This window comes from Stigmatopora argus, chromosome 5 (genome assembly GCF_051989625.1).
Source record: "Stigmatopora argus isolate UIUO_Sarg chromosome 5, RoL_Sarg_1.0, whole genome shotgun sequence".
NCBI lineage: Eukaryota > Metazoa > Chordata > Actinopteri > Syngnathiformes > Syngnathidae > Stigmatopora > Stigmatopora argus.
Window position 1 is genome coordinate 10,384,232 of NC_135391.1, and position 25,824 is coordinate 10,410,055.

The 25,824-nt window shown below is 38.4% G+C and overlaps 1 protein-coding gene across 8 annotated transcripts in view; it reads right to left on the bottom strand.

Annotated features, from left to right (window-relative positions):
• grid2 (glutamate receptor, ionotropic, delta 2) overlaps window positions 1–25,824 on the bottom strand; it is a 250,138-nt gene that overhangs the window by 219,947 nt on the left and 4,367 nt on the right. For 7 of the 8 annotated variants that reach the window (XR_013300387.1, XR_013300389.1, XR_013300388.1 and 4 more), the window contains exon 1: window positions 16,682–17,414. Coding sequence is in view for 4 of the 8 variants with exons in the window: in XM_077601419.1 (XP_077457545.1) it covers window positions 16,682–16,769 (88 nt within the window). In the remaining 4 variants the exon portion in view is untranslated. Of the gene's footprint in view, window positions 1–16,681; window positions 17,415–25,068; window positions 25,307–25,824 lie in introns of those variants that run through there. The other variant, XM_077601423.1, reaches the window with a different exon arrangement.

The window sequence follows — 25,824 nt, forward strand, 5'->3', positions numbered from 1 at the left end:
TAGACAATCTATAGCTATTGTTAATTGCCAAGTTGTTCTGTACAATGAAAACAGATTTCATATTTTTCTTTAGCGCTTGTCAACTTTAAAGGGAAAAAGGGAAATAAATCAGATGAGCATGATGGGATAAGGAGACAGTAAACATATTTAACAGAGAAGTTCAAGTAATTGACAGCTAGGTTACCAATTCCTACATGAATGAATGAATTGCTTATTCTTCATTTGTGTTTTATTTTCTTCCTTCCATCAACCTCCAGGTTATTTAGCTCACATTATAGCACCCCTCTTATGATCCCAGTAGATGAGGAGCCCATTATGTATTGCTCAGCACCTCTCTGCATACTTATATCACATTTTATGCCTCTTACTTTTACGACTGAAACCTAATCCATTGCACAAAATAAGATCTTCCATGAATAATGCCATTGTCATTCATCTAAACCCTCAAACTACCTCAATTGTAAGCATGGTTGTAAATTTGTTTTATGGCATTTGCAATAATTATATATTCCCATAAAGTCATGCTTCTGTGTATCATAAGTGCAGTCACTTGTCTGACCGTCTTTCAAAAACCCACACAAACACAGTACAGTCCATCTGATGGCTGCACTGCTCAGTAGAGGAGCAGAATATGAGGACAGACAATCTTTTTTTTTCTTGGTGCAGTTGCCGAGGGTGACGCACACTGGACAGCCATCGAAAAGCATGAAATACTACAGAGTCAAACCAAATTGGGCGTGCGCACGAATGCATGCTCTATGTGTTAGCTACAAGGGTCTATGAAAAAGTCACACCAGTACTCAGTAGCTTGGTACACCATGTCACTCTAGGAGTTGACTTGCCATGAAGCTCAGCTATTCATTTGTTTGACACACCAACAATAAAATACAAAAATATAAGGTCACAAAGTTTGGAAATTGCTGTAACTTAGTCACAATTTCAGGTAATTTGCGCAATGCATGTCTGAAAGCAACCAGTAATATTCCGCTTCAGAATGATGTAGCTATCATATGATTGCTACTCAGAGGAGGAGAATGGAATACAACAGTTCTGAAAAGAGTGCATTAAGAAAAAAGAAAACTCACCACCTCCTGTATGGAAAGTGCCATTAATAAGCGGGATATGGTGTGTTTTGAATGGATATTTGTTTGGGTTGTTTCTGAATATTATTTTCATTTCCTGTCCAGTGCTTTGCTACAACTGTAGCAATAACTCCATTTAAAAAAAGTTGAATTGAGTATTATTTGAGCATTTTTGTTAGCTTATGCCTATATGAAATTACTCTGTGTAAATGTACAGTATGCATGTAATTGATAACTATTGTTGATATTGTACAGAGGTGCCAGACCCTTCCCTTTTTGGAAGCCATTGTGTTTTAGGTCTAAACTCAGTCTCTTTGCTATCATCGGGTGATTTTTACGGTGCCAATGTAAAAACTGCTACGTAGAATTTGTTGGTTTTCAAAGCATGTCCATGACATTATATACCTCAAGAACACACAAAATTGACTTTTTATTTTTTACATTGTATTTTATTAATGCAATGGAGGCATTCCACTTGAGTTTCCCATTTGATTGTTGTGACCTCTTCCTACTTGAGCCCATTTCCTCTCTGAATACATATCATCTTTGAACACAGCATCAAAGCCAAACAGCTTGAGGTAACCAGAAATTGCAATTCCCCCACAGAAATGACTCACGAATGCTGAGGAAGTCATCACTGGGCAGAAATGCCAACGAAAGAAATGACTTAAGGACTACGACCCTGGTTAATATGTCACAGCATAACGTAACAATCTCAGGTACCTTACAGGGGTGAGGACATCACCGTACCATTGATGTTCAAGCAAAATAAATTGGAAAAAGTCCACAATTTCAGAATGTCAATGTATGGCACAACTTAGATGTATTAGTCATAGGAATGGAAGAACTACTACAAATGGCTCTGAAAATGTGTGTGGGACACAATCCCCCAAACAATGTAATAAAAAGTATAATCCCCATATAGCCATCTCTACAATTGTTTGGAAACATGTGTGGCTGTGAAAAATATTCGTAATGTTATTGAATACGATTTTAGTCCATGATAGGAATCTTAATCACTAAAGCTGTTTATATTTTAAGTATTTGACTAAATTTAAATTAAACTAATTTGAAAAAGACACCGAAAATTAATTAATTCATTTTCCCAGCTGTTTAAAATGAATTTAAGTGACATTTATTCAAGACATTTGATATGAATGTAAGCACAGAGCAAAAGAAAAAGAAAAAAAAAACACCCACTCATCCTCGTTGTCTCATCGACACAATCATACGGAAAAGGTCACTGAAAATGAATAGAATGGAAGCAAAAACAACAATATACCAATGATTAGAGCCGAGGCCCACGGACGAAAAGAGGATTTTCAGCTTAACTCTTTAAGATTTAGCTACAAGACTTGTGCTCAGGATAGCGCAGAGTAATTGAATCAGACATTTACATACGGATTAACGTGCTGTTGCTTTCGATTTAATGCGAGTAGCAAATAATTTTGGTCGAATACGACTGTTTTTCAAAATATTTATGCTTGTGAAAAAAGGTAAAAACAATCACTGCCCCAACAAAAAAAAAAAAAATCAACTTCAATCATGGATAGCCCTCTCATTTTGATATGAATTTTACGTGAATATTTACAGTATGGAAATGAAATTAGTATGGACAAGTAATTAAATTCAGTCTGAATTAACTCACTGAGGGATGCAGTTTCATATTTTAATTGGCCATCAGAGCCAACAAAGAAAATGTTAAGCATTTTGTCTAGTGCATATGATTCTTTGTTCTGAGGAAATTCAATTTAGGAGTGTGTGCTTCAATACAGAGCAGAAACCAGCATCAGATCAGAGTCCTATCCATTTGGGTGGTAGCCCCAACATGCACACTCAAACAGCAGGTTTACCCGCTGTTCACATAAGTACCTCCCAGAAAAATGCCTTTTTGGTTATTGTTGTTTTTATTTCCTTAAGTAAACATTTATATTTATACGGTATGGTGGTACATAAAAATACATGTCTATTTTATACTACTTTGTTTATTTCTGGAGTGTGTTTCACTACATCTTATATCGCAAGAATCACCACACTGAATCAGGATTTGAAAAATTGTGATTTTTGCCCCGCCCTAATCATCATATATTTTAAGCACAAAAAAATTACTAAATCTGCTTGTTACACCTATAGATAGAAACCCAATCATAAGTGTTCGATGTTCATGATGTTGGCTGATTTATGATACATATACATTTAAACCTATGATATGATTAGATTGCATTTTACTAAAAAAGGAATTAAAAACATTTATATACTTGTACATGCTTTACTAAAGTACCGTTTTAAAAAAGGTCATGGTCTGAGTATATGAAGCTCTTCCCCTCATTTAAACCTTATTTTAGGTCGCCAACGCAATATCATGAGCAAAATAAATGTCAAACAGGGAAGGTTGCTAATCAAAATTTAACAAAAGGTAAATTGGCAAAATCTGGCTTTCCAGGTCCATTGTGCTGTCTTTTGGTTTTTAATTTGTTATATTCATCTGACGAATGGTGTTCTTTTGTGCCTTGCAACTGAATTGTTAAGCTCATCGCTAATGATATCAGATGATGTGTGTGAAACAAAAAGTGTGTGATGTGCATACATTATTCATCTTTTCTCATACTGTGCATAAAATGAAATCAATAATTAAAGGTTACTTTTACATGTTCAGTCAGAAGGTTCTATAAATAGAATTACACAATGAAGAAAAACATTGTACTTTTGTTGTTTTCTTTGGGGATAATACTTTGTAGCAATATAAACCTATGCGACAAGACTATCATCAATCATACACATTGTTCGAGTGTCTTGTTTTGTGGTGAAAACACTTTCATTTGCAGGGGAATACAAAGAGAAAAGTAAAATGCGAGGCAACTGAATAATTGACCTTTTCAACATTCTGCAAAAAAGGGCCATAATGCAACACAGTAATTTATAGCAAAATATGTTAAAAATATCTATTTTTTCATGTGAACAACTTGCATGTAGAACAGTCTATTTGCAGAAAGGCTTCAGACCTCTACGGGCGATGAAAACAAAGAAGCGAGGTTGTACAAAAATGAACATTCATTTATTTTTTAGTAAATTTGGGAAAAAAACTGCCATTTCACAACACATTCGCCACGATGCCACAGGACGGCCAAGTTGCAAATGTCAAGATTTGCATCCTCTATAGTTTTTAAAGAAAGCTCATTGATACAAGATCTTGGAGTTGATGGTGGTTCTATCCCAAATAAAAGAACATTAAGATAGGTTGTCTCGAATCCTTCTGATTGCTTTGAAGTGCATTGTCCAAGCGTTTGATTCATGCACTAATGTTTAAACCTGAACAGTTTAAATATGTTCTGCATTCCACAGGTCTGTTTGTATTCATATAACAAAAATGCAGTGGTGTGCCGTCAGGGCCTTCAAGGCCTTCTCTGCTGGCCTAAGAAATATCTGAATCATATATTATATTTTGTCCATGAATACTTGTGAAATAATTCCAAATTGTCTGTTAGCTTCCTTTCATTGCTTTTCCCCCTGGTTGCACTGCTTCCAGATGTGTGTTTTCATATTGAAGCATTTAACCAATCACATTTCAGCCATTATTTGTTGCCAGGGTCAGAAATCTTCCTCAAGGCCTTCACAATCAGTTCTGCAGGCTCTGCTGCATTAAACAAGCGTCGATAAGACTGTTGCTTTAACCAATCAGAATTCGATTTGGTCACACCACAATGCCTTGTTGCAGGCGTAGGGATACGTCATCACTTTCACCAACTATGATTGGCTAGTGATGAGCCAGAGCTACCGAACTGTATTTGGAGCGAGCTGCACAAGCAAATATATTGTTGTGTTGATTTAAAGCCATTTTCAAGACGGACTTTTCAAGAAAAAAAAGCTGGACATCATTAAGAAAGGTCGGACAACTCCAAAGCAAGCAAGCCTGTCACAACCGGGAACAAACATTTTGAGCACTAAATCGAATAAAAACGTTTGCCAGAAATACGACAGGATAGGCTCGACTTTCAGCATTGGCTTCGGTGGCGATAGAAAATTAGGAAGAAAGGAGGATGGATATTGTGTACAGTTAAAAAGGATTTTTGGTGAGTAAAATATGGCTATATTCTTAAATAATATTTCAATTGTATGAGGTTATTATTGATTATTTTTTATGTGTCGCAGCTGTAGCTGCAGTAGAGGTTTTATAGCCATAAAATAGTTTTTGCTGAAGGCGTCACTAGGAAATGCACGGACCGCCACTGCAAAAATGCAATAGAATACAGATTATTCAAGGGCAACGACAACTCACATCTGATTCTATAATCTAGTAGTATTGTTTCAGGTAGAAGCAAGTTGCACTTAAAGCATTTTGAGCTTCAACATTGAAACTCTTAGAGCAAGTGTGTAAACATCTTAAAAGTGCAGCCGTAATCAATATGCTTGCCTCTTTGCCCATACTCTTTGTGACATCCATTCCTGTAAATAACAATGAAGTTTTAAATCGACCTGCAAGTGCGCACTCATTTGGAACCCATTACAGTGCTCTTTACCATGTGCCAAATGGAAAAGGTACATCCAAAGGCATTGCCTAGAGATTTATTAGGGAATTACACACAAGCTCCAGATTTCAAAAATATACCAACATAACCAAATAATGGACAGTGCCCTCTGCTAATGAATGATGAATCATAGTGCATTTCTTCATGGTTGCTCTGAGTAACGGTTGCCAACTCAACACAGGAAGAACAGTTAAGTATATGTTCTAATGACCCCTCACCATCTGGCATTCTATTGCTGGATGTTTTTGTTGTTGTTGTATATATTTATTTATACGTTCCACTTGAAAATCAATAGGACCAACCAGTGGGGAGGAAAAAAAACACAATTTGATCTGTTTCTTCTTCGGTAGTGTTTTTGGGTCTTTCTAATACACTGCTGTAGATCTAGTGCCCCGATAAAGCACAATGTTGCATTTGCAGTTGAAATATGTAGCTAAGAGAGACGGACATCAGTCGCTCAATCAACAAAGCTGAAACTTTTTGTTGTGTGATATCAATCATTCAGGCTGTGGGCGGTTGCCGTGCTATTTTGATTGCAGGAAAAGCCCTGTGAGTATTTGTTAGATCTATAAATTGGGGACTCTTCACTTTGAGTTTAAGGATAATATGGGAGAAAGTATGTTCCATATTGAGTTTACAATTGATGTGTACTTTTGTTTCTCAATACTGGAATATTCTGTTTTTCAAGGGATGGCTAGCGATCCTAGCTTTGGGTATTCAGTGAACTGCGGGGGGAAAAAGGCAGCATGTCTAGTATTTGCAAAGAGTCTGACTGAGAACTTGTGTGTGCGCTTTTCTTTTGATTTGAGTTTTGTGGAAAGCAAATTGAAGGAGCAAACTCCACACTCCTAAAGTCCTAAAATTAGATTTGTTATCCAAGTTAACACAAGAGTGGGTGAACTTTTTTATTTTATTAGGTGTGCTATAAAACTGCTCTTTTGGAAAAGTACACAAACCTAAGTGCATATTAAATCAAAACTCACATGATTTTTTTTCAACAAAACAAGAGCCTATGTTCTTAAAATAAGCATTAAATATGGTGCTTTGCATATTGCACCGACTGGGAAAAACTCCCCCATAGCACATGAATGGGAACAAAAAGTAATTTCAGTGCATTATACTGAATCTTGTTTCATGTTTGCTGCTGCTGTTTATTCCATCATGTTCATGTTTAAAACCCTTAAGGAACATGCAATTTCCTGGCTACGAAGCTGCAATCCAGATGGGTGCATGCAAGTAGCTTTGAGAGATGTTGCCAAGTGTGTCAAACAAACAAACAAACACGCTGACATCCCTCGACAATGATTAGCTGAGGGTTTAACACCTCATTTCAGATATGCGTTTCCGGAAGCGCTGACAACATGTAAATTATGTTCGAGGGGGTGGGGGGCGCAACGTGGGTTACGGTAATCTCATTTGAGACTACGCAACCTTTAGAGGATTTAACGTTGTTTTTCTTTTAACTTTGCAGTTTTAGGGGGAATTACAAGAGCATTACTGAAGCTTTTGCAACTGTTTTGGGCAATTCAAATGAAACCTTATTACTTTTTTCAGGATTTTTTAACATCTATTTTTTTGGTATTTTTCTTTTTTTGCACTGTCATTTTGTGGTTTTAAATTACGATTCACATTTTGCAGATATCATTATCTCATTCTGGGAAAAGCTAGTTTTCAGCTATGCTAGTTATTTCTTATCATGCACATAAACAGCCATTTAGTTAAACCAAATTGCATGCCATCTGCAGGACTGTTGAGTATCTTTGGGTGGATTGGAACATTTTTAAATGATTCATTATATTTTATTTTTTACTAGTATAACATTTGAGAAATTAATGACTGCTACATAAGCATATTGACTGATTTTTTTACGTACAAATAATAGAGGCCAGTATTTGTTATTCATGACATTGTATCCCAGCCGAGCAAATGGATGGCTGGCTATTCAGGGTGCCGGCTGCCTACTCCATAGTTGTCTGGGATAGGCTCAAGCACCCCCTGAGATCCTTGTCAGGATAAGCAGTACAATGAATGAAGGACATTGTAATGTACACAGCATTATAGGATAGTTTCATTTCAACTATTGGGGGATTTGCAGAAATCAACATGTTTAGTTGTGTCATTTTTAACTGCAAAAACTGTCACATTTCTCTCTTAACAGGCAGGATTATAGTAGAACTAGAGAATTCACAATTGTCCTTGTTTTTTAATTCATTATATTCTGATCAAGAGTAAGTGCTTGCGCTTGTGAAGCAGTTTAAGAAAGAGTGTAAGACTACAAATACTTCAATAGTATTTTGTGCAATGAAGCATCATGCAGAACATCACCTTGTACTAACAGACTCACAAAAAGGGCTGCAGCATTGTGACTACATACATGCTGCTGCAGAGTCTCTGTGCCCACTGCACGCAACTATGAAGAAAAGAGCAAAGTCACCGAGTGTGCATCAGTCATGCGATAATTGTGTTGTATAATATGGAAATGAAGGCTTCAGCTATAATCTATCACCTCCCCGCAGCCAAGCGCAACGTTGAGCAACAGCACCACCAAGTTGTTTTGGTCCCACAGATTGAGGGGGTTGACTGTGCGATCATAATGAAGCCACTGGTGTGTGCTCAACATAGCATCACGCTATTACCAGCCTGCTTTTCTCTCAAGGTGTCTTGCATGCACAACAAGCTTGTGCCACACACTATAGCAATACATGATTATTTTTTAGATGAAAATTAATTCCATTTCTCTCAGGCCTCTTTTTAAGTTTACTTGTAGCTCGTGATGGGGTACTCATACATGTTAACCAATCGTTGGTCACACTAGGACTTAAAAAAACCATCATACAAGTGTTAATGGGAAGTTTGTATTTTAACTGACAAATCCATACTTTCTAAATGTGGTAGGAAGTCATAGTACCCCTTGAAAATCAAGACGTCAAATTCAAAGGCGATTCCAACCCAGAACTGCAATACTCTGAAGTCACCATAACAGTCATTTATCTTTTGTAATTGGTCAGTAGTATATTTCCGTATTAAGCCTTCATATTAACACAAAAGATATAAAGGGATTAACATGAGACCTGGTAGGAGGTTCAAATTCATTCCTCTGTTTAATAAACAAAAGCTGGCATTGATATTCTATAAAATGTGTGATGCTGTTTGTGACAACAACAAAAAAGCCTGGCAACATCTCCATGTTTTACTGTCCAATGAATCACTTAAGTAGATATTAATAAAGCAATATTCCTTGCACAATGTGTCACTTTCAGCACTGAATTTTGAAAAGCCACATACCCAGCGTTGGCTGTTGTGGAAATTATTCGGTGGGTTGACTGGGCTGCCAGCAAGTTACGCAATTACCCTCACATACTCGCAAATGGACATAGACATAATCACGGTCAGATACATACATGGAGATCCTCTTGCCCGCAGATGTACAGTTCCCTCCTGGAGATGTTGCTTGCCAATGGGCGTTAAAGATGCTTAATGCATGAAGAGGCTCTCATTGTGTACATGCACTAAGTAGACAATCCCACACAAACTGTACATGTACAGTACCATTTGTAAAAGCCACTTAAGGCACACCCAGAATACCCTTTGGCCGCATTGCTGCACGTTTGACGTGAACAAGCAAAAACTACTTGTAATTATTCATTCTATTGCACAAATGTAGCATAAAGTATGGATGAGCACCAGGCTTAGACACTCACATGTACGACATGCTCAAAGAGTAAAAAGTGCACGCAAGGACATAAAGCAGCATTCAGCATGTTTACAGATATGCTGCAAAGAGAGTGTCACCTTGTCGTTTCTTTATACTAATTGTGCATGTTAATTACCAAAGTGTCATCAATACAAAAAGGGAATAGTTAACACATTGGGAAAATATATTCATTCCGCTTTTAACACTTAGGAAGCAAGAATTGTATGTGTGCATGTGTAAATTATGACTAGCTACTTGTATTTGTTTGCTAACCCTGCAGTAAAGGTTAAGTGTTTACTAAGAACGAATACCATTAAAAATTACATATCACAATCCAAGGAATTATCCACTGCTAATGCAAGGCTTAGACCTTAGCTACCAAGCTGTGTGTTTGTCTGGGTTTCTCACTTGTGTTATCCTGGTGGCTGTAGGACAGATGCCATTTTTGCTCTTCTGGTTGGGCCACTAGGCACAAAAAGGAAAACTCCCCGAGCATAGGAGACTTACAGACAAACAGCAATTCAGGCACATTCACACCAACAGAGAAATTATAGTATCTTTAATTAACCTAAGAAGCATGTTTTTGAAATGTGGTAGGACCCAGAGTACCAAGTAACCAGTTGAGACTGAATCAACAGGGCCTCTACTGTTTGCAGCCAAGTAATGCTCAATTGAGTCCTAATTCCTTCAAGGCATGATTAATTTCACACACTCTACAAGAGAATACACAATTGCAGAAGCAATGAAATGCAGTTTTGTACCTCTGTTCAACATTAGATCATATAAACAATCAAATCAGATGATTAATATTTAGCCATGCACCCTTTCAGTGCCAGGGATGAGACAACAACCAGAATCAAAACATTAACTTCAACTGACAATGTTTCCACCAACTATTGTACTGTATTCATTCATTGCCTTTGACGGCAAGGGACCTCAAATCAATATTAACTTTGAGTGCTGGCAGTGATCATTCACTATTAAAATGGCCTTCAATTGCAGTGAATGAGTTGATGACACATGCTACGTAAAATCTTGACACATAATCATGCTGAGATATATAAGCCTGTCGACATCGACAATCCAATCCAATCCAATCCAATTACAGAAAACCATCTATTTTCTATACTGCATATCACTGTTCAAGGTCGCTGGAACCTGTCCTTGCGGACTGGGAATAAAAGGCTTGAATTGATAATTTGCCAGTCATTCAAAGGGCCATTTGAGACCAACAAACATACATACACGCTTCAAATTTAGCTAAGTAGGAAATGAAACATCACTGCCTGTTTGGAAGTCTGGTGAGTAATGAGCAGACTGAGTCTTTTAAGATTTGAGTCTTTGCACCATTTAAAAGTGCAATCACCTAATTTCATATAATATAGAAAAGTATTATTTCAAGGATTAGGTTTTAAACCGACTTTAAAATTATTAACTGTGTTGGATCATATTTATTAAGAGTTGATTACAAAGGCTAATGTAATTGTTTTTTTAAGTGAAGCCACTGTTACTTTACTCTATTTTGCCATCATGTAAATAACTGATTCCTCTGCAGATCACTAGCTAGTATATGATTGCTTTGTGTAGAGTATGTAGTGATGTAACTTCAATCTCTTTGAAAAGCATAATTTGCTAAGCCCCCCACCTCTTCCTTTCTTACGTGAGAGCCTACAGGGCTCAGCGACAGCACAGAATTCACGTTAATAATGAGACTCAACCATCTGAGCTTGTCCAAATGCATCGCCAGCTGTAGCTTAGCAATGGTGTGCCTTTACCGGACATCGTCACCCGAGGATGACAAGTGAAGCCACTGCTTTTCCGACAAATTCATACTGGGTGCAGCTAGGCCACGTCACTGTGTATCATTTGAAAACACTGTCTGTTTCTCACTCTGTTTCTTGCAGACAAGATGTGCCTCAATGAGTTCAGGTCCATGCACGTCTCTTACTTGGCCTCACCAAACATGACACAGTATGTGAAAAAAGTTGCTAGATGTTAAATGAACCACCTATGGGAATTACATGGAAGGAAAATCATTTCAGCAACATTAGTTTGGAAGTATTTAGAGATATGAGGCACTAAATCTTCCCGGTCAAAGATAGCGTGGAACTGTGCATCTGTCAGCACTCCTGGACTTATAACTCAAAAAATGTGACATTTAATAAATAGCGCATGGCCGCCATGGCTCATGTGTTGCCTTCACGGAGTGCTCGCCAAAACTTACAATACAAGCTTGGGGTGGAGGGACTGACAGCCCACTTTAGGCATACTGTAACTTCATGTTCACTAGGTTATAGTAACTCTTCTCTATAGGCAAATGAAAGCTTAATGTCCTCATCATACAAGGAAGGATTTATTCACTTTACACATTCACTAATGCATGCATTCAAACTGTGCACATTTCTTTCTGAACTACGTGGCAATCGAAGTGGTATCGCGAACAAGACTTTCTGTCATTGAAGACTAAGGTCACTGTTCCGCTGTGCAGTGGGTGTTCTCCGTCAAAATAAAAGAGGAATCTGGAGCAAAGCCAACTGCATTGGACCCATCAGTAAAAGTGAGAAGGGACAGTAATGGAGGAGAATTAGGTTCTGCTGTAATTACTCAGCATGCTGGCCACACTAAAGGAGACACATTTTATTCAACAGAACACCAAGGACTTTGGTGTATATAATCTTGCAATGACCAAGGATGCTTTATAAACTTTGCTATTCAAACTTTGAATCTGCCAGCATGTGGCTTGGTATAAAAGCAACTCATCTTAGAAGTCTTTGTGTTCTGCATGCCTTATTTTTGCAGTGTACAATTTCTCATGGAATGATAAAAAAGACAAGTCTTTTGATGTTTAGGTAGCGCTTACTGCACTCGTGAAGATGAATTGAATGAATAAACATTTACTGAATGTTTCACTGAAAAATGATCTGTCGGTGTCATTCCTGTGATTGACAGGTGAAAAGTCCAGGGTGACCCTCTGCATGGTAAATGACAAACCAATTATACCCCACCCACTTTATGGCTGCACGGTCGAATATCATGTTTTCCACTGCACAATACATATTTAGCTTTGGATTGGAGAGGTCAGTGATTCTTCTGAGCTAATACAATGGAAAGAGAGCCTTGCCATATTTAAAGTATGAGCAAAAACACAACATCTGAACACAGACCAACTTGAGAATAAGGTTTTCCAGAAAATGGACAAAGCCAGCTATAATACATGACTTCTACTTCATTCCCATTTGAATAGTCTACGCTTTTGGCATTTCAAATGTAAAAGAAACCATGATAGGAAGTTAGAAGCAAGGGAAATGTTGAATATGAATGGTGCAATGTTCTGTATTCAAAATGTCACTGGCATGAATGTGTGAGGGCTTAGAGGTACTGAAGAGGATGCTTTTTTCCACTGCAAGTGGTGGAATGCAGAAAAAAAATGTTGTTGAGTGTGTAGTGAGGATTTAATGTGACTGCATAAATCAAGCAGTGTAACTAATCAAGAGGCAACACACTGCCGTTCACCCTCCCGCACTGTCTGCGTGTCAATACAAGCAGACCTCATAAAGACAAAGGTTGAGGGGGGCATTGCCATGCAGCACACAGTGCGCACAGGGACCCAACGCAAGTCCAGTTAGCCCCCAACCCCCTTCTTCTGCATGCTGATCACCAAGGAGAAAGACAGCACCCAGCTCAAATCATTTGACACTGCATTGCCACACACACAAAAAGAACTACAGGACTTGAAATAAATCGAAATTCTATTCAAATCAGACTCTTCTCAGTAAATGAGAAGTACAAACAAAAGTTTTAAATTCCAGAGAAAGAGATACGTATCTATCGAATTCCGTAATATGTGATTGTAAGATTTACTATACTGGATAGTAGTGCAACAGTTTTTATTAAAAAAAACGGTTAGTAAGTAATATAAATGCACAACAATAACTATTCACACCACACCAGTGGTATACAAAAGGGTTAGGAGATTGAATTTATAGGTGGACTAGGGTCCAAATACAGCCAGGAGATGCACATAACCACCCAACTGTCATCCTTTTTTATGTACATCTCTGTGGCCTCGCCTTCCCTCATTCCATCTTTAGCAGCAACAAAGAGATTAAAGAGGGATTACTTCTGACATGTCAATGTGATGCAGCTATGGCCTATACTACTATTTTTTTACCTTTGTCATGCAGTTTCAAGTCAATACAACTTGCCACACACACGCATATAGGGCAGAGTGGAGTAAAGCGGTGTGCTCCATGCTAAAATCTCAACATGCTCCTCAATGTCACGTCCATTTCCTTGAAACACTCGTGAGAAAAAACAATCCTCTCGTGCAATGTGGTTTATGGCTGCTGTGCTGAGGAGGCAAGAATAGATGGATTGGCAAAGGAAGGAGAGAGACAGTTTTTGTTGTTGGTTTTTTTTTGTCGTTGATAACCTTTTGTTGAGATTCAAAGGGCGTTTGCATCACAGGGAAATGGCCTATTGATCATGAGGAAAAGTGGCAGAGGAGAAAAAAAAGCAGAGAACTGAAATCAAATAGGTCAAACCAGGCTTCACTCAAATTTGTGTATTCAATAGTTCCATAATGCACAGCTTCAATCAGTTGTAGATCAGGTAGGAATATACAATTTACCAATAAACTGCCTCAAAATGAATGACACGTACAGCAGCAGACTTTCTATGAAATATTGCCATGTAGCTCCAGTTTCTTAGACAAACAAATTATCTTTTTTTCTTATTTTAGATTTAAATTGGAGATCAATAATTATAAAATTAGGTTGAGATAGTGCAGTAAAGGTAAAAAAAAAAGAGTCATTACTGTCTGAAATTAATTGAATGTACATCGCTACAGATTTTAGAATAATCCTTTTGGCCATTATTTTTGTTGTTGGTGTAATGTTATTAACCTTTAACTTAAGTCAAAACAGAAATTTTATTCTAGGAGTAAATTACCAAGATTTGACAGATTCGAATTAAATTGGGTATGCTTTATCATCGATTGGAATGAAACATGATCTCTCAATTCTAGCCATCTCAGTTCAAAATGATTTTATGTAAATTACTGTCAACGGCAGTGAATGAGTTAATTTATTTGATTAGAATTGGGGCAGCAGTGATTGTGCCCTTTAGAAACTGGAAGGTAACCAGTGGCATAAACAAATTAGCAACAACATAGCTAATTCACGTGTTCAACCAGCAACAGTGGAGCGAATTTAAATTGTAATGAGTAATCTGAATGACTGTATCTCTTCTTTGTGTAGCTTTGTACATTTGAATTTGAAGTAGGTCCAGCACCATTTTCCTTCATACAAGCCTGCCACTGATATACACATTTAATAATAACTCAGTCGACCTTGACCTGCTTTCAGACTTGCCTTATTGGTGGTAAGCCTCACAGTGTCTCTACAGCTAAGAGATTTATTATACTTCTATGTAAGTGTCAGGAGGTTCCATGTCGTGTGGTGAGACACTTGCAGAACATGTCGCTTCTGCTGGGATGAAACCAGAGCGTCACATGGTGATCCCTTGAACTGCTGGATTAGTAATGTCTGCTTTGCCTCGTCTTGCTGTGATACCCGAACGTTTGGGAGAAGGGGGACAGGGGTGCAGCCTGCCTCGTGTGCTAATAACTTGCCTAGCACTCAAAAAATAATTACTTTAAGAAAAATCAATGTAATCTTCTGATGGAATGAATCGATTACAAATGCTGTCTTCCTAACAGCGTTGGCAAAAATATCAAGCAATCTTATGACGACTGTGCATTATATTTCAAATTTGCAAAAAAGCCCCCTGCTTAGATATTCTTTTATTTAAATGTTAAACAATCTATTTTTACTAGTATCATGACTGCTAGCATTGGCAAAACAATACTGTTAAGGTCAGGCTTTTTAACCAGTGACTGTCAAATGGCACGTGTAAAATTTTGGAGGACAACCCCAGAGGACAGATTGCCCTATTTGAGAAAGAAAAAAGGTTTTAAAAAGGTGTGTGGGGTTGCAGCTTTTCAACTGGGTGGCCAGTCAATCGCAGAGCACGAGAAGACGGACAACCATTCACACTCATACCTAGGGGTAATTTAGAGAGTCCAATCAGCCTACCATGCGTGTTTTTGGATTATGGGAGGAAAATGGAGTACCCGGAGAAAACCCACACAGGCCCAGGGAGAACATGCAAACTCCACACAGGTGGACCGATAAGCACTAATGAACTGAACACAAAAAAATGGACGAAATGGTCTGAGTTATAGAAAGGACAGCAGTTGTGATGGACAGTTTATCAATAAAGAAATATACAGGAATTAATTCCAATGGTTTTGGTTTTCTATAAGTAGCCTGGAGGGGGGCTAAGCAGAGATATTCGTTCATATTCATAACATGGGTTCGATTGTAATATATAGCTATACTACATAATGTATTATACTGCTATCTGATGCCCCTCTTTGAAAGGAATTACTGTTTCAATAAGTTAATCATTATATCACAGAATTGGCACCAATTGAAATTGATCATATTCCAAACCACTCTGATTTGTACCTTTCTCCCAATACTTTCAAAAAACTGCATCCAAGATTTCCTCAATTGGCTAAATACATTTTTTGTCCCTTCCAACGTGGCATCTTATTTTCAGAAGAGTCTGTTAAAAATATAAATAGCCTCAAACACTCATGGGTCAGTCCAAATACTTTCAGAATGGAAGCTGCTTATCTTCATGATGGTCTTCTCCCACACAACCTTCTCCCTTCTTGTTATTCAAGTTGTGCAATCCTTCTGCACACCTACTGCCTTCTACCACCTTGGATACACCACCTAAAATTGCACTCATCAACCAAGAAGTGGGACCAACCCCCTATTTTTTTTAATGCATTCTTTTTTTCCCCTCAAGTGTACATCAGGCCAGATCAAATGCTCCGTCAGGCCAGCGTGTGACCCACGGGCTTTGGATTCAACACCCTCTGCTCTAAAGCAACAGTGCCACACTTTGGAGGCAGCAAAGACAGCCAGACGTGATTTATTCCTCTCCCTCATTCAGTCTATCTACTGGCACTGCGGATGCCTGCAATAGATAGCTTTTGTCATTAGAGCTTTTCTCAAAATGTAAAATAGTACCCTTTTAATGATTTCCGTTTGAAAATAGGAAACCACCTGTTTTTAACCCAATCAAAATTCTGGCTGCGTCGCACCCTGCGGGTCTTTTACATTGATCGATCCGCGTAGACACGACATCCTCTATGAGGATTTGCGTTGAAGTTCACGGGCAAGTTAAAATGAAAAGTTGATGCATATGAGTCATCTAATTTCTAGTGGAAGAATGCACCCATGAATAATTTGGGATCCTAAACCAAGACTAAATGATAGCAGATACTAGCAGTAAATCTTACTCACCAATGTGGATAATGGAGTCCGAGAGCGCACAGTTCCACTCCTGGCTCCAAATCACAGCCATGAGCAACACAACCCAAAGAACTCTCATATTGTCCAAATAGATGGATAGAAAAGATGAATAGATAGTCTGCTCCCTATTAAAAAGCAGAGCAAATCCCCCCAAAAAACACTAGTCCTCTTTCTTTGTTGTATTTTTTCCCTTCTTTTTTAGTCCATCTATAAAGAACAAGCCCAGTCTTCACAGGGATGCAAGAAGATGCAAGAAGAGGATGACTTAAGTGATTGTCTTCCCCGTTGTCAAATCATATCGTGGCCAAAAGGAAAGGCGCAAAAGCCGCAGACAGCGAGACGCAGCAGAGGGAGGAAGGAACAAATCTGCAAGCCTTGGATGCTTGAGCTTCACGCTTCACTGTTGTCCCTTCTTCATATGCACAGCAAAATCCAAACTCAATGATGCGATTCAAGCACCAAAACTTCCAGTATTTTTATTTCCCCCATAGGTTCCCTGTAGTCACTCTTGGAGTGCTCACTTTTAGTCCGAGGATGGAACATGTGGCATATTTCCAAATTGAGGAGAGAAAAATGCTCATAGAAGGGGAAAAAAAAGGCTGCACAGCACACACACTCTTTTCCAGAGGAGGATGGAGGATCCCAAAAAGATAAAGAAAAGCAGCGATGATGCGCGCTACCTCGCTCAGGCTCCGCACTCGGTATGCGGGGACCCGTGTTAAGCCCTGGCGTGCACACAGGATGGAGAAGGGGAGGTGCGTTCTCTCCCTGTGTGTGTAGGGGGGAGAAGAAGAGAGAGAGTGTGATAGAGAGAGAGAGAGAGAGAGAAAATAGAGACAGAGAGGTCTGGCATTACATGGATGAGGAGGACCGTGAATGCTTGCGTACCCTTCTTTCATCCGTTATACTTCTCTCTGATTCTATTATCGATGGTTGAGGCAGATGCCTGCCATCCACTGAGAATCATTGCGTGTCAAAGTTTGTTCTTGTCAAAGTGCCCATTATAGCTATGCCTATGAGAATGACAAACCAGTGGCTGACACTAACCGTGCGGTTGAAGTGACTCAGGGGGTATAAGATCAAGATAGTCGCACACCAGATTGAGGGAAACGGTTGCCCACCCTTATATTGGATTGACAAACAAGGTGTTGATGGTTGTAGTACACAGGACTTTATTAAAAGCTTTTGGCTGTAATCTGTGTACAAACAGGATTTTTCCTCATTCTCACATTGGGTTTTGTGCGTTTATTATAGACAAGCTATCAAAGCTTTGTTAATAGCAAACTAGAGGCAGATGGTAACACTGTCAGCAGGAGCAGTGACATAAAATAATTGAAGCTTTTGTTTTCCACATTGTTAATAATTAAGCTTGCAGGTAAATCAGAGCATTTGTGTGCTGGTCTTGCGCTCCAGGTGGGATAAACCCTGGACTGATCGCCAGCCAAGTAGAGGGGAGCAAGATCAAAATATTTGCCTTTACATGTAAGAGCTGACCTCTGCCCACATATGTATCACACAAGTCTTGCTTGCTGTTCTGCCAAGTCTCATCATGCACAATCAAAAACCAGCAGTTTGTGACTTTATAGTTGGATTGTTTTAGCTAGAAGCAAACAAATCTCCATAACAGGTTCAAGGCAGATGGCCACCCAAATTGAGTTTTAATACTACTCCGTCCATGTGCCTATTTGAGTAATTCCCATGTTTGAATGACAAACCTGGGGCTTGTGTAAACTGTGTGGTCAGACAATGTCAGCATGGATAGGAACAAGCATTTCCCACCAACAGTCCAGACAGATGGCCAACCGTATTTATTTTTGGTGCAGTTCTGTCCATCAAAGTATTTCCGATATGCAATGAACTTCAAACAATACACTTTACTTCATCTAGTTGGGCATAGTTAGAATTAGACATGTTTAAGAACAGTAACTAGAATAAATACATATACGACAGACCCTTGCGGTGCTGATTCGCCTATTTTTATACAGACTGGTCGTCCAAGACACATGCCTGGCATGGGCTGCATTGGCACAAAAATACATTGGCGTGCCATTTCACGCCAGAGCACACAGGCTGTCTATGGAAAATAAGGACTGAATGATGAATATAAATCAAATGCTTATGGAAAGATAAACTACACCCATTTCCATGCAGGCTTCAGATAGATTTGGCATCTTCACAGATAGATTTGGCATAAAAATCTGAACCAATATTCAGCAAAAATGTCTTACAACAATGTAAAAACTGATCAGATATTGGCAAAGGAAGGAGTGTTGTCTGTATCACATTCACTTTGCCCTTTGGTTGAGCTGGATTGGGTGTGCACCATGAATTTTTTTTTAAATGAGGCACATAGTAAATCATTTCCAAACATGTTAAACAGGGAAATGCAAAGATAATTTGATTAGAATTTCATTAGAATCATGGGAGCACTAAGCACATGAGAAATACCGTCTGGTTCTAAAAAATACCGCATTAAGCATACAGTAAATAAAATCATTTTTAAATGTTTATTCATGCAATTACTGCTGTTTAGTACGATACATTTGTCGCGCCAATGAAAAGCTTGAGATACTATGTTGCTGCCCATGATGAAGTCAGGGAAAAATTAATTAACAAAGTAAGATCCTGGGTCATCATGCAATGGAATTAGAGTCTGCTGTCCTCCTCTTGGGTTTGCTAACTCGAGGAAGTCATCCGATTCAACTAAAATTGTAGGCTGTTTTCAGTGTTTTGATTATTTTCACCAACTTTTGTAAATATTTTTCTAGGTTCATCAAGGGCCTTCAATAAACAGATTCAAATCTTTAACCTTTCATTTTTCATACTCTGAGAAAATCCGGCCGTCAGTAATTCCCGACATCTATTTGCCCTCTCCCTCCCATGTAATCAAGTGTTTGTACACCACTGCCCTCCTGAAGGGCTCCTCTTAATCGGCCTCAGACTTTGGATTAGGGATTAGAAGGATTGGAAGCCTTCAGCTAGCCTTGGACCGACGCATTCAAGGAACGGGACAGGAAGAAGAAGGAGAAAAAGCGATAGGCCCACTAATGCTGTCAAAGCTGCCCTGGCTCCTGCTCTTCCAGTGAATTTGATTAGTACGTGTTATTTGGAGGGTGAAGTGTCTGGAGAAATGTAAGGAAAAATTTATCGTCTCAAGTAATGATAAATACTGTATCTGCACTTGAAATCAACCCGACGTCACACAATTAAACTTTTAACGATTGTAACGGGTAAAAATATGTTTCCAAAGCCATCTGCTATGTACTCCCAGATGAACAAAAAAAAATGGCAAACATTCTTTAGATTCGGTGATGTACTATGTGGCTTTACTACCCAAAAAGTACTCAATTCAATCATTACTGTTAGAAAAGTACACTAGAACAGTGTTTCCCAACCACTTTGCCCTGGCACTCTGGTGTGCCGCGAGCAATGGTCAGGTGTGCCGCTGGAAATTATTAATGAAGTCATACATTGTAATATTCAGAGAGAAAAATCTAAATATTACGAGATTCAAATTGGAGCTATTACAAGCCACAAATGGTACAAAATCCACAAAAGCCTCTATAACAACCGTTAACAAAAAACTCAGTCATACAACAGTACTGACTATAATGCACCTGTGCAATGACAGCTATGAATTGAAAGCAATACATATGTATTAATTATACATTTACATCAACAAATGTCTGAAAGATGACTAGAGAACACATCGCAGACAAGTACCAAATTGTATAAATGAATAAATGTTCACAAATTTGGACTAAAAATAAATTCACCAATTGAAAATACTGTAGCTATTAATCAAATCAGCAACATTAAAGTGCGGTAGGCAAAGCCTCCCATGAGTTAGCAATGCTAACCAATATTCTGAAGATTAGATTAGATGTGATTAAATGTTGTCATCATATGGAGAGTTGTCAGCAAATCTCGTGACTATTTACCTGTGACTGTACCTCCTTGTGGAGTTAATTGTTCACATGTTCCATTCCACCAACTTTGGAGAAAGTGACAACATAACAAGAGTGGGAGCAAGAGAAGTTAATGCCTTAAAGCCAGACTTCTGTTCATGTAGATCATCTGCACCGTCTGGTGGAGTAATTCAACAGGGCTTTGGCAACATCACCCACAGTTTTGTGTGGAAAGAAACTGCATGTTTCATTGTTGCGCTGTGGATGAACACTGAACTGAACCAAATTGCGCATGCTGTTCATTACAACAGTCTCTTGTGGAGTCAAACACATCTCATTGGTGCTGTTGTGTTTTACAACTTCAGTTAAAGCTATAGCTTTGCCTCTGAACGTGACATACTTCTTCTTGATGAACAGATACTTAATACTTTGTAGTCATGAAACAGGGCACAAAAAATGTACTCCATCCCTGGAAAATGTTGAAAAGAATTTTGCCGTTAGGCCATGTTCAACCAAGATGTGTCCTCTAGTTGACCTCCAATCAGTCAGTCAGCCTATTTAAGTATGTACTGTACGCTGTTGATGAAATTGTATATACGCCACCAAAAGAAAAAGACCATCAAATACAAAAGAGGTTTTTTCACCATTGTCACAAGTGCAATGTGATTCAAACCCAATGAGAACCTTCAGCCATTCTGGCCATCTAACACACTGCACATGTAGGGCAAAAAATGATATAATTAATTGATAATCACTTACACCCATCAAAATCTAAATGCTTAGAAAAGCCTGGATGCATACAAGTACTTTGTGGCAAGATTTGTAGACTCAGGACACTCACTGAATAGTCTATGCCATGATATAACTGGAATGATAAAAACAATGTGTCTATATTAAGTCTACCCTGTGAGTGAACATATTCATAAATGAAATCTCTCCCATGTACATTATAGTCCAAGATCTATTTTGGTAATCTACAGAGCAAGGTACATACAATGCACAACCACAATACTACAGACAACACAAGAAAGGCTTTGCATCATATCATTTTGCTGTATAAAAAGTGACCATTATCCTTGTGGAAGGACCATAAATTTTCATACCTAATATAAAATGGACACGACCTAGCCTTGACATTTCATTTCTAACAAAGTTTTGCTGTTCGACTGCAGCAGGCAAATACATTGTTCCTTCTCCAGGTTTATTCGATAAGAAAAACTACATCAAACATCAATAATAAAAAGAACTTTGAAAGATGTGCAGATTTCACATTCAATCATTTCAATGTATGCATGCAAATATAACACAACGCTTCTGACTGATCTAGTTTTTGGGGAAATAAAAAGTCAAATACTGCACTGAGGGATTCAGCCTTTTTAAACTTTCTCGGGAGACATGAAGTCAGCTTTCATAGTTTGTTGATGATACGCAGTTATGTATCTCAGTGACTCTTGACACAAGCCTAATAACTGTAACTGAATTCTTGATATTTGATCGAATATGGCAGAAAACTTTCTCCATCTTAACAAAGACCAGAGGGGGGAAGATTAGCCAGAAAGTGCACAAAAGTAAGAGTAGTGTTACTAAAGTAGCATTTTAAAAAAAAACGTATTTGGTGCAAAGTATACTCACGATTCTGATTAAAAATTCCAACAACTCCGTTAAACATCAGAAAATTAAATGCCGTTTTTATGTTTTCAATTTATTAAACAAGATTTTTTCCACCTATATGAATATGATAAATATGTTTTCTTTCCTTTTAAGAGCTATAAAAATAAAGGTGACTTGACTAGAATAGGGATCAGTAAGCACTCAGTGAAAATTGAAATGTCAATAAAAAAAGTGGGGAACCATTTTTAGAACGCGAGATGTATTGTAAAGTGGCCGTGCTGAAAACATCCAATTGTCTTACATGAAAAAGCCATCCGGACTGACAAAAATGGGTGGTGAAAGCAGACATTACATTGTCACAACCGGTTATTATTGCACTTGTGTTTGCGTGTGCATGTGTGTGTGTGTGTTTGTGTGTGTGTTTGTTTGTTGCGAGCGTGGGTGTGTCTCATTTGTCAGGCTTTGTGTGAGATATCCTCACACAAAAAAAAGAAAGCCAGCAGTTACAAAGAATGTATGGTAGAGCATACTTCACTGCCTCCATTTCATCAAACAACAGCACAAAAATGTTTTGTATTATAATTAACAAAAGCAGTTGAGTGCAGTCGACATTGTCTGTAGTTCACCATGTATTTTCCAAAATGATATATTGGGAATAAAAATAATCAATGTCATCTTAGCCAAATCATTATACTTTCAATAATGTCCTTTACATATTAGTGTCAATCATTCATTAATAAGCAGTTCAGAAAATGAATGAATGACTCTCTGGGAAGATGGTATGTGTAAAGTGTGAGGAACTACAAGATGGCCCCCAGAGAATGGAATGTCAAATTGACTGGTTAGATTAAAGCTCACTGCTGGGAAGTGGGCATTGTAGGCCAGTGGGATGACTTTAAAAATACAATAAGGATGATATTACAATAATATTTTAATAATGCTTTAGATGATTTGTTTTAGATGGTTCAACACAGACATATCCCCGAAGCTCACATTTTATTCTGTTGTTGTGCCACCACCCGTATCTTGGCACGCGGCAGGATGCTTAATTCCAAAACGTGCAAAGAGGTTGGCGCTGACATGAAAATCCATGCTTTGCATCTTATGCCCAAGCAGACATGCGCAGCTTTCGGGAATAGAGCGCGTTGTATTGAACAAAGGCTGATTTTGGTTTGTGCGTGTGAGAGAGAGTGAAAGAGAAACCATTTGTTTACACCGAGTCATTGATGGCCTTTGAAAAGCCATTATAGCATGTTTTGCCTTTCTGTACTAATTACTATTTGATGTTTTAAAAAAGTATGAATCTAAAAAAAGCAATTGAGGGAAGGGCAATTAAATAATTGTGTGCCTGCTGTCAACTTGGCCAACAAATAAAATCCAAATAATGAAGCTATCGATCATTTTAGTTGGATGCCACCCCATAAAAGTACATTGGTTTAAAAAAAAAAAATTAAAGGTCTTCGTTAAAAGGCCTGTCATGCGATGTGCTGTGCGAATGTGTGCTGATTAAGAAAAAGCACCTATGACTAAATAAATAGCTATTCAATTTTAATTCACATATGGCATGCCATGATTTAGATGATTTATGATATACTATCATGGAGGCATTCCAATTACTGAAACTTCCAACATAAAAAAATAATTTAAAAAATATGTATATTTAATTCAAGCCATCTAATAGTGTAGCGGTTCCCTCGCCCAACTTCAGTACGGCAGGTGCGGGTTTGATTCCCGCTGGTGGCTGTATGATTGAGAGTCTGAATAGTCTTCGTTTGCCCTACGGCAGACTGGCGTCCAGTCTCGGGTATAGATTGCCTTTCGCCAGCTGGGATAGACTCCAGCAACCCCCGCAACCCATACGAGGTTGCACGGTATGGAAGAAGACTTGATACGTTCTATGTGGTTTAAGAAAAATTCCCACAATGCAATATCACGACATATACAGTCCAACTGTTCAAATGCATTTTTTTTTACTACAGGCAAAATGTATGCAATGTAAAGATAAGCTGGAATGAAAGCCCCCTATGGACATACATCATGCATTTATACACAGTATGTCCAATATATTCTTCCCATATTTCATAATGACAACTGCGGACCACCACCAATTCCATTTCACCCGCCTTAAATAGTTATAGATTCTCCTTTCAATCATGCATCAGGCCCTAAAATGAAGTCCTCTGAAGTGAGCCATAAAATTAAATCCATTTATACTCTCCCCACCCCCCGTCCATGCTGTTAAACCAGGAGATAACGATGAAGGTGGTGGTCGTGATTTTCCAAGAAAAGACCAAGAGAAAAGAGGTAGAAGATCCTTGCCTGAAGCCACTTTATTGAAGTGACGCCGGGTGTTCTCGAGCTCTCAAAGGGTAATTATATCACTGTCCTTTTTTGGATCTCTTAATGACAGCAATGGGGGTGCAGAAAAGATGTCAATGGATACAGCAATCTTTTACTGGAGGATTCATGTACAAGACGTATAAATACATTTTAAAATTAGTGGTAACTTATGTAGAGCAGTCCCTTTTTTGTCGTGAATATTACGTTCTAGCCAGCCAGATTGTGAGTATGAATGGTTGTTTGTTTCTAGGTATGCCCTAAGACTGTCTAGCGACCACTCTAGGGTACTTTGGAATAGGCTCCAGCACCCCGTGACTGTGAAAAGGATAAGCTGTGTTGACAATGAATGACTGTCACGTTCTTTAAAAACACACAATAGGTGAACGAGTAGTATATGGTACAACTGTGTCATCATATTTTGCATATAAACTTTATCATCGTCATCAACATCTTCACCACACTAACAAACTTCTTTTAACAATTTCAAAGCTCAAAACAATAAACACTTAGAAAGCCTACCGTTTCCTGCTTCAGGCTTCTGGACGTGTCCGAGTGGAGGGAAGAGGCCAGGAGGGTCTGTCCTTCGAAGGCACAATAATTTCTTCTTATTTTGCAAGGTCAGCAATAACTACTTCGTCCCCATGTGTTTACACTTGATTCTTGGTGGCTGGTGACCAACCGTAAAGGCTGGTGGACAATTGCTGAAGCCCAGTTGGAAAGTGAGTGATAATTGCGTGCCATTATCCACATTTTAAACCTGGGAAAAAACAAAGTGATTATTTTACTTTACCACGTATTTGTATCCATTTACAGTACAACTAGCTTATTTTTCTACATTTTCCGGCAGACTAGATGCTGGTATGGCACATCGCTGCCCTTTACAGATTACTAAACTTTTGTCTTACTCTTACACTCTTGTCTTACTCTTAATGCTCAAAACACAAAAACAAACTTGCAAAATGTCTCCTCCAAAAATCTGCAAGACAAAAGGTGAAACACATTACAATGAGGGACCACTCTACAGCAATGGCGCTGTCCCAAATGGTGGTGCTGAAAGTCGCATAGATTTGTATGCTCTGGAGCTGTCCAAGCATGTGCTGCTTAAATAAAACACTGTACAGCATAGTATCTCTCTGCCTTGTTCTTAGTGCTTGTCCTCATTAGGCTCTGCGAAAGTTGAAGTTCCATAAAAAGCATGCAGACATGTTTGAGAAGAATTTCAGTCAAATCTTTAATTCGCATGGTCAGCTCAACAGAAAAGAAATGCAAAATGAG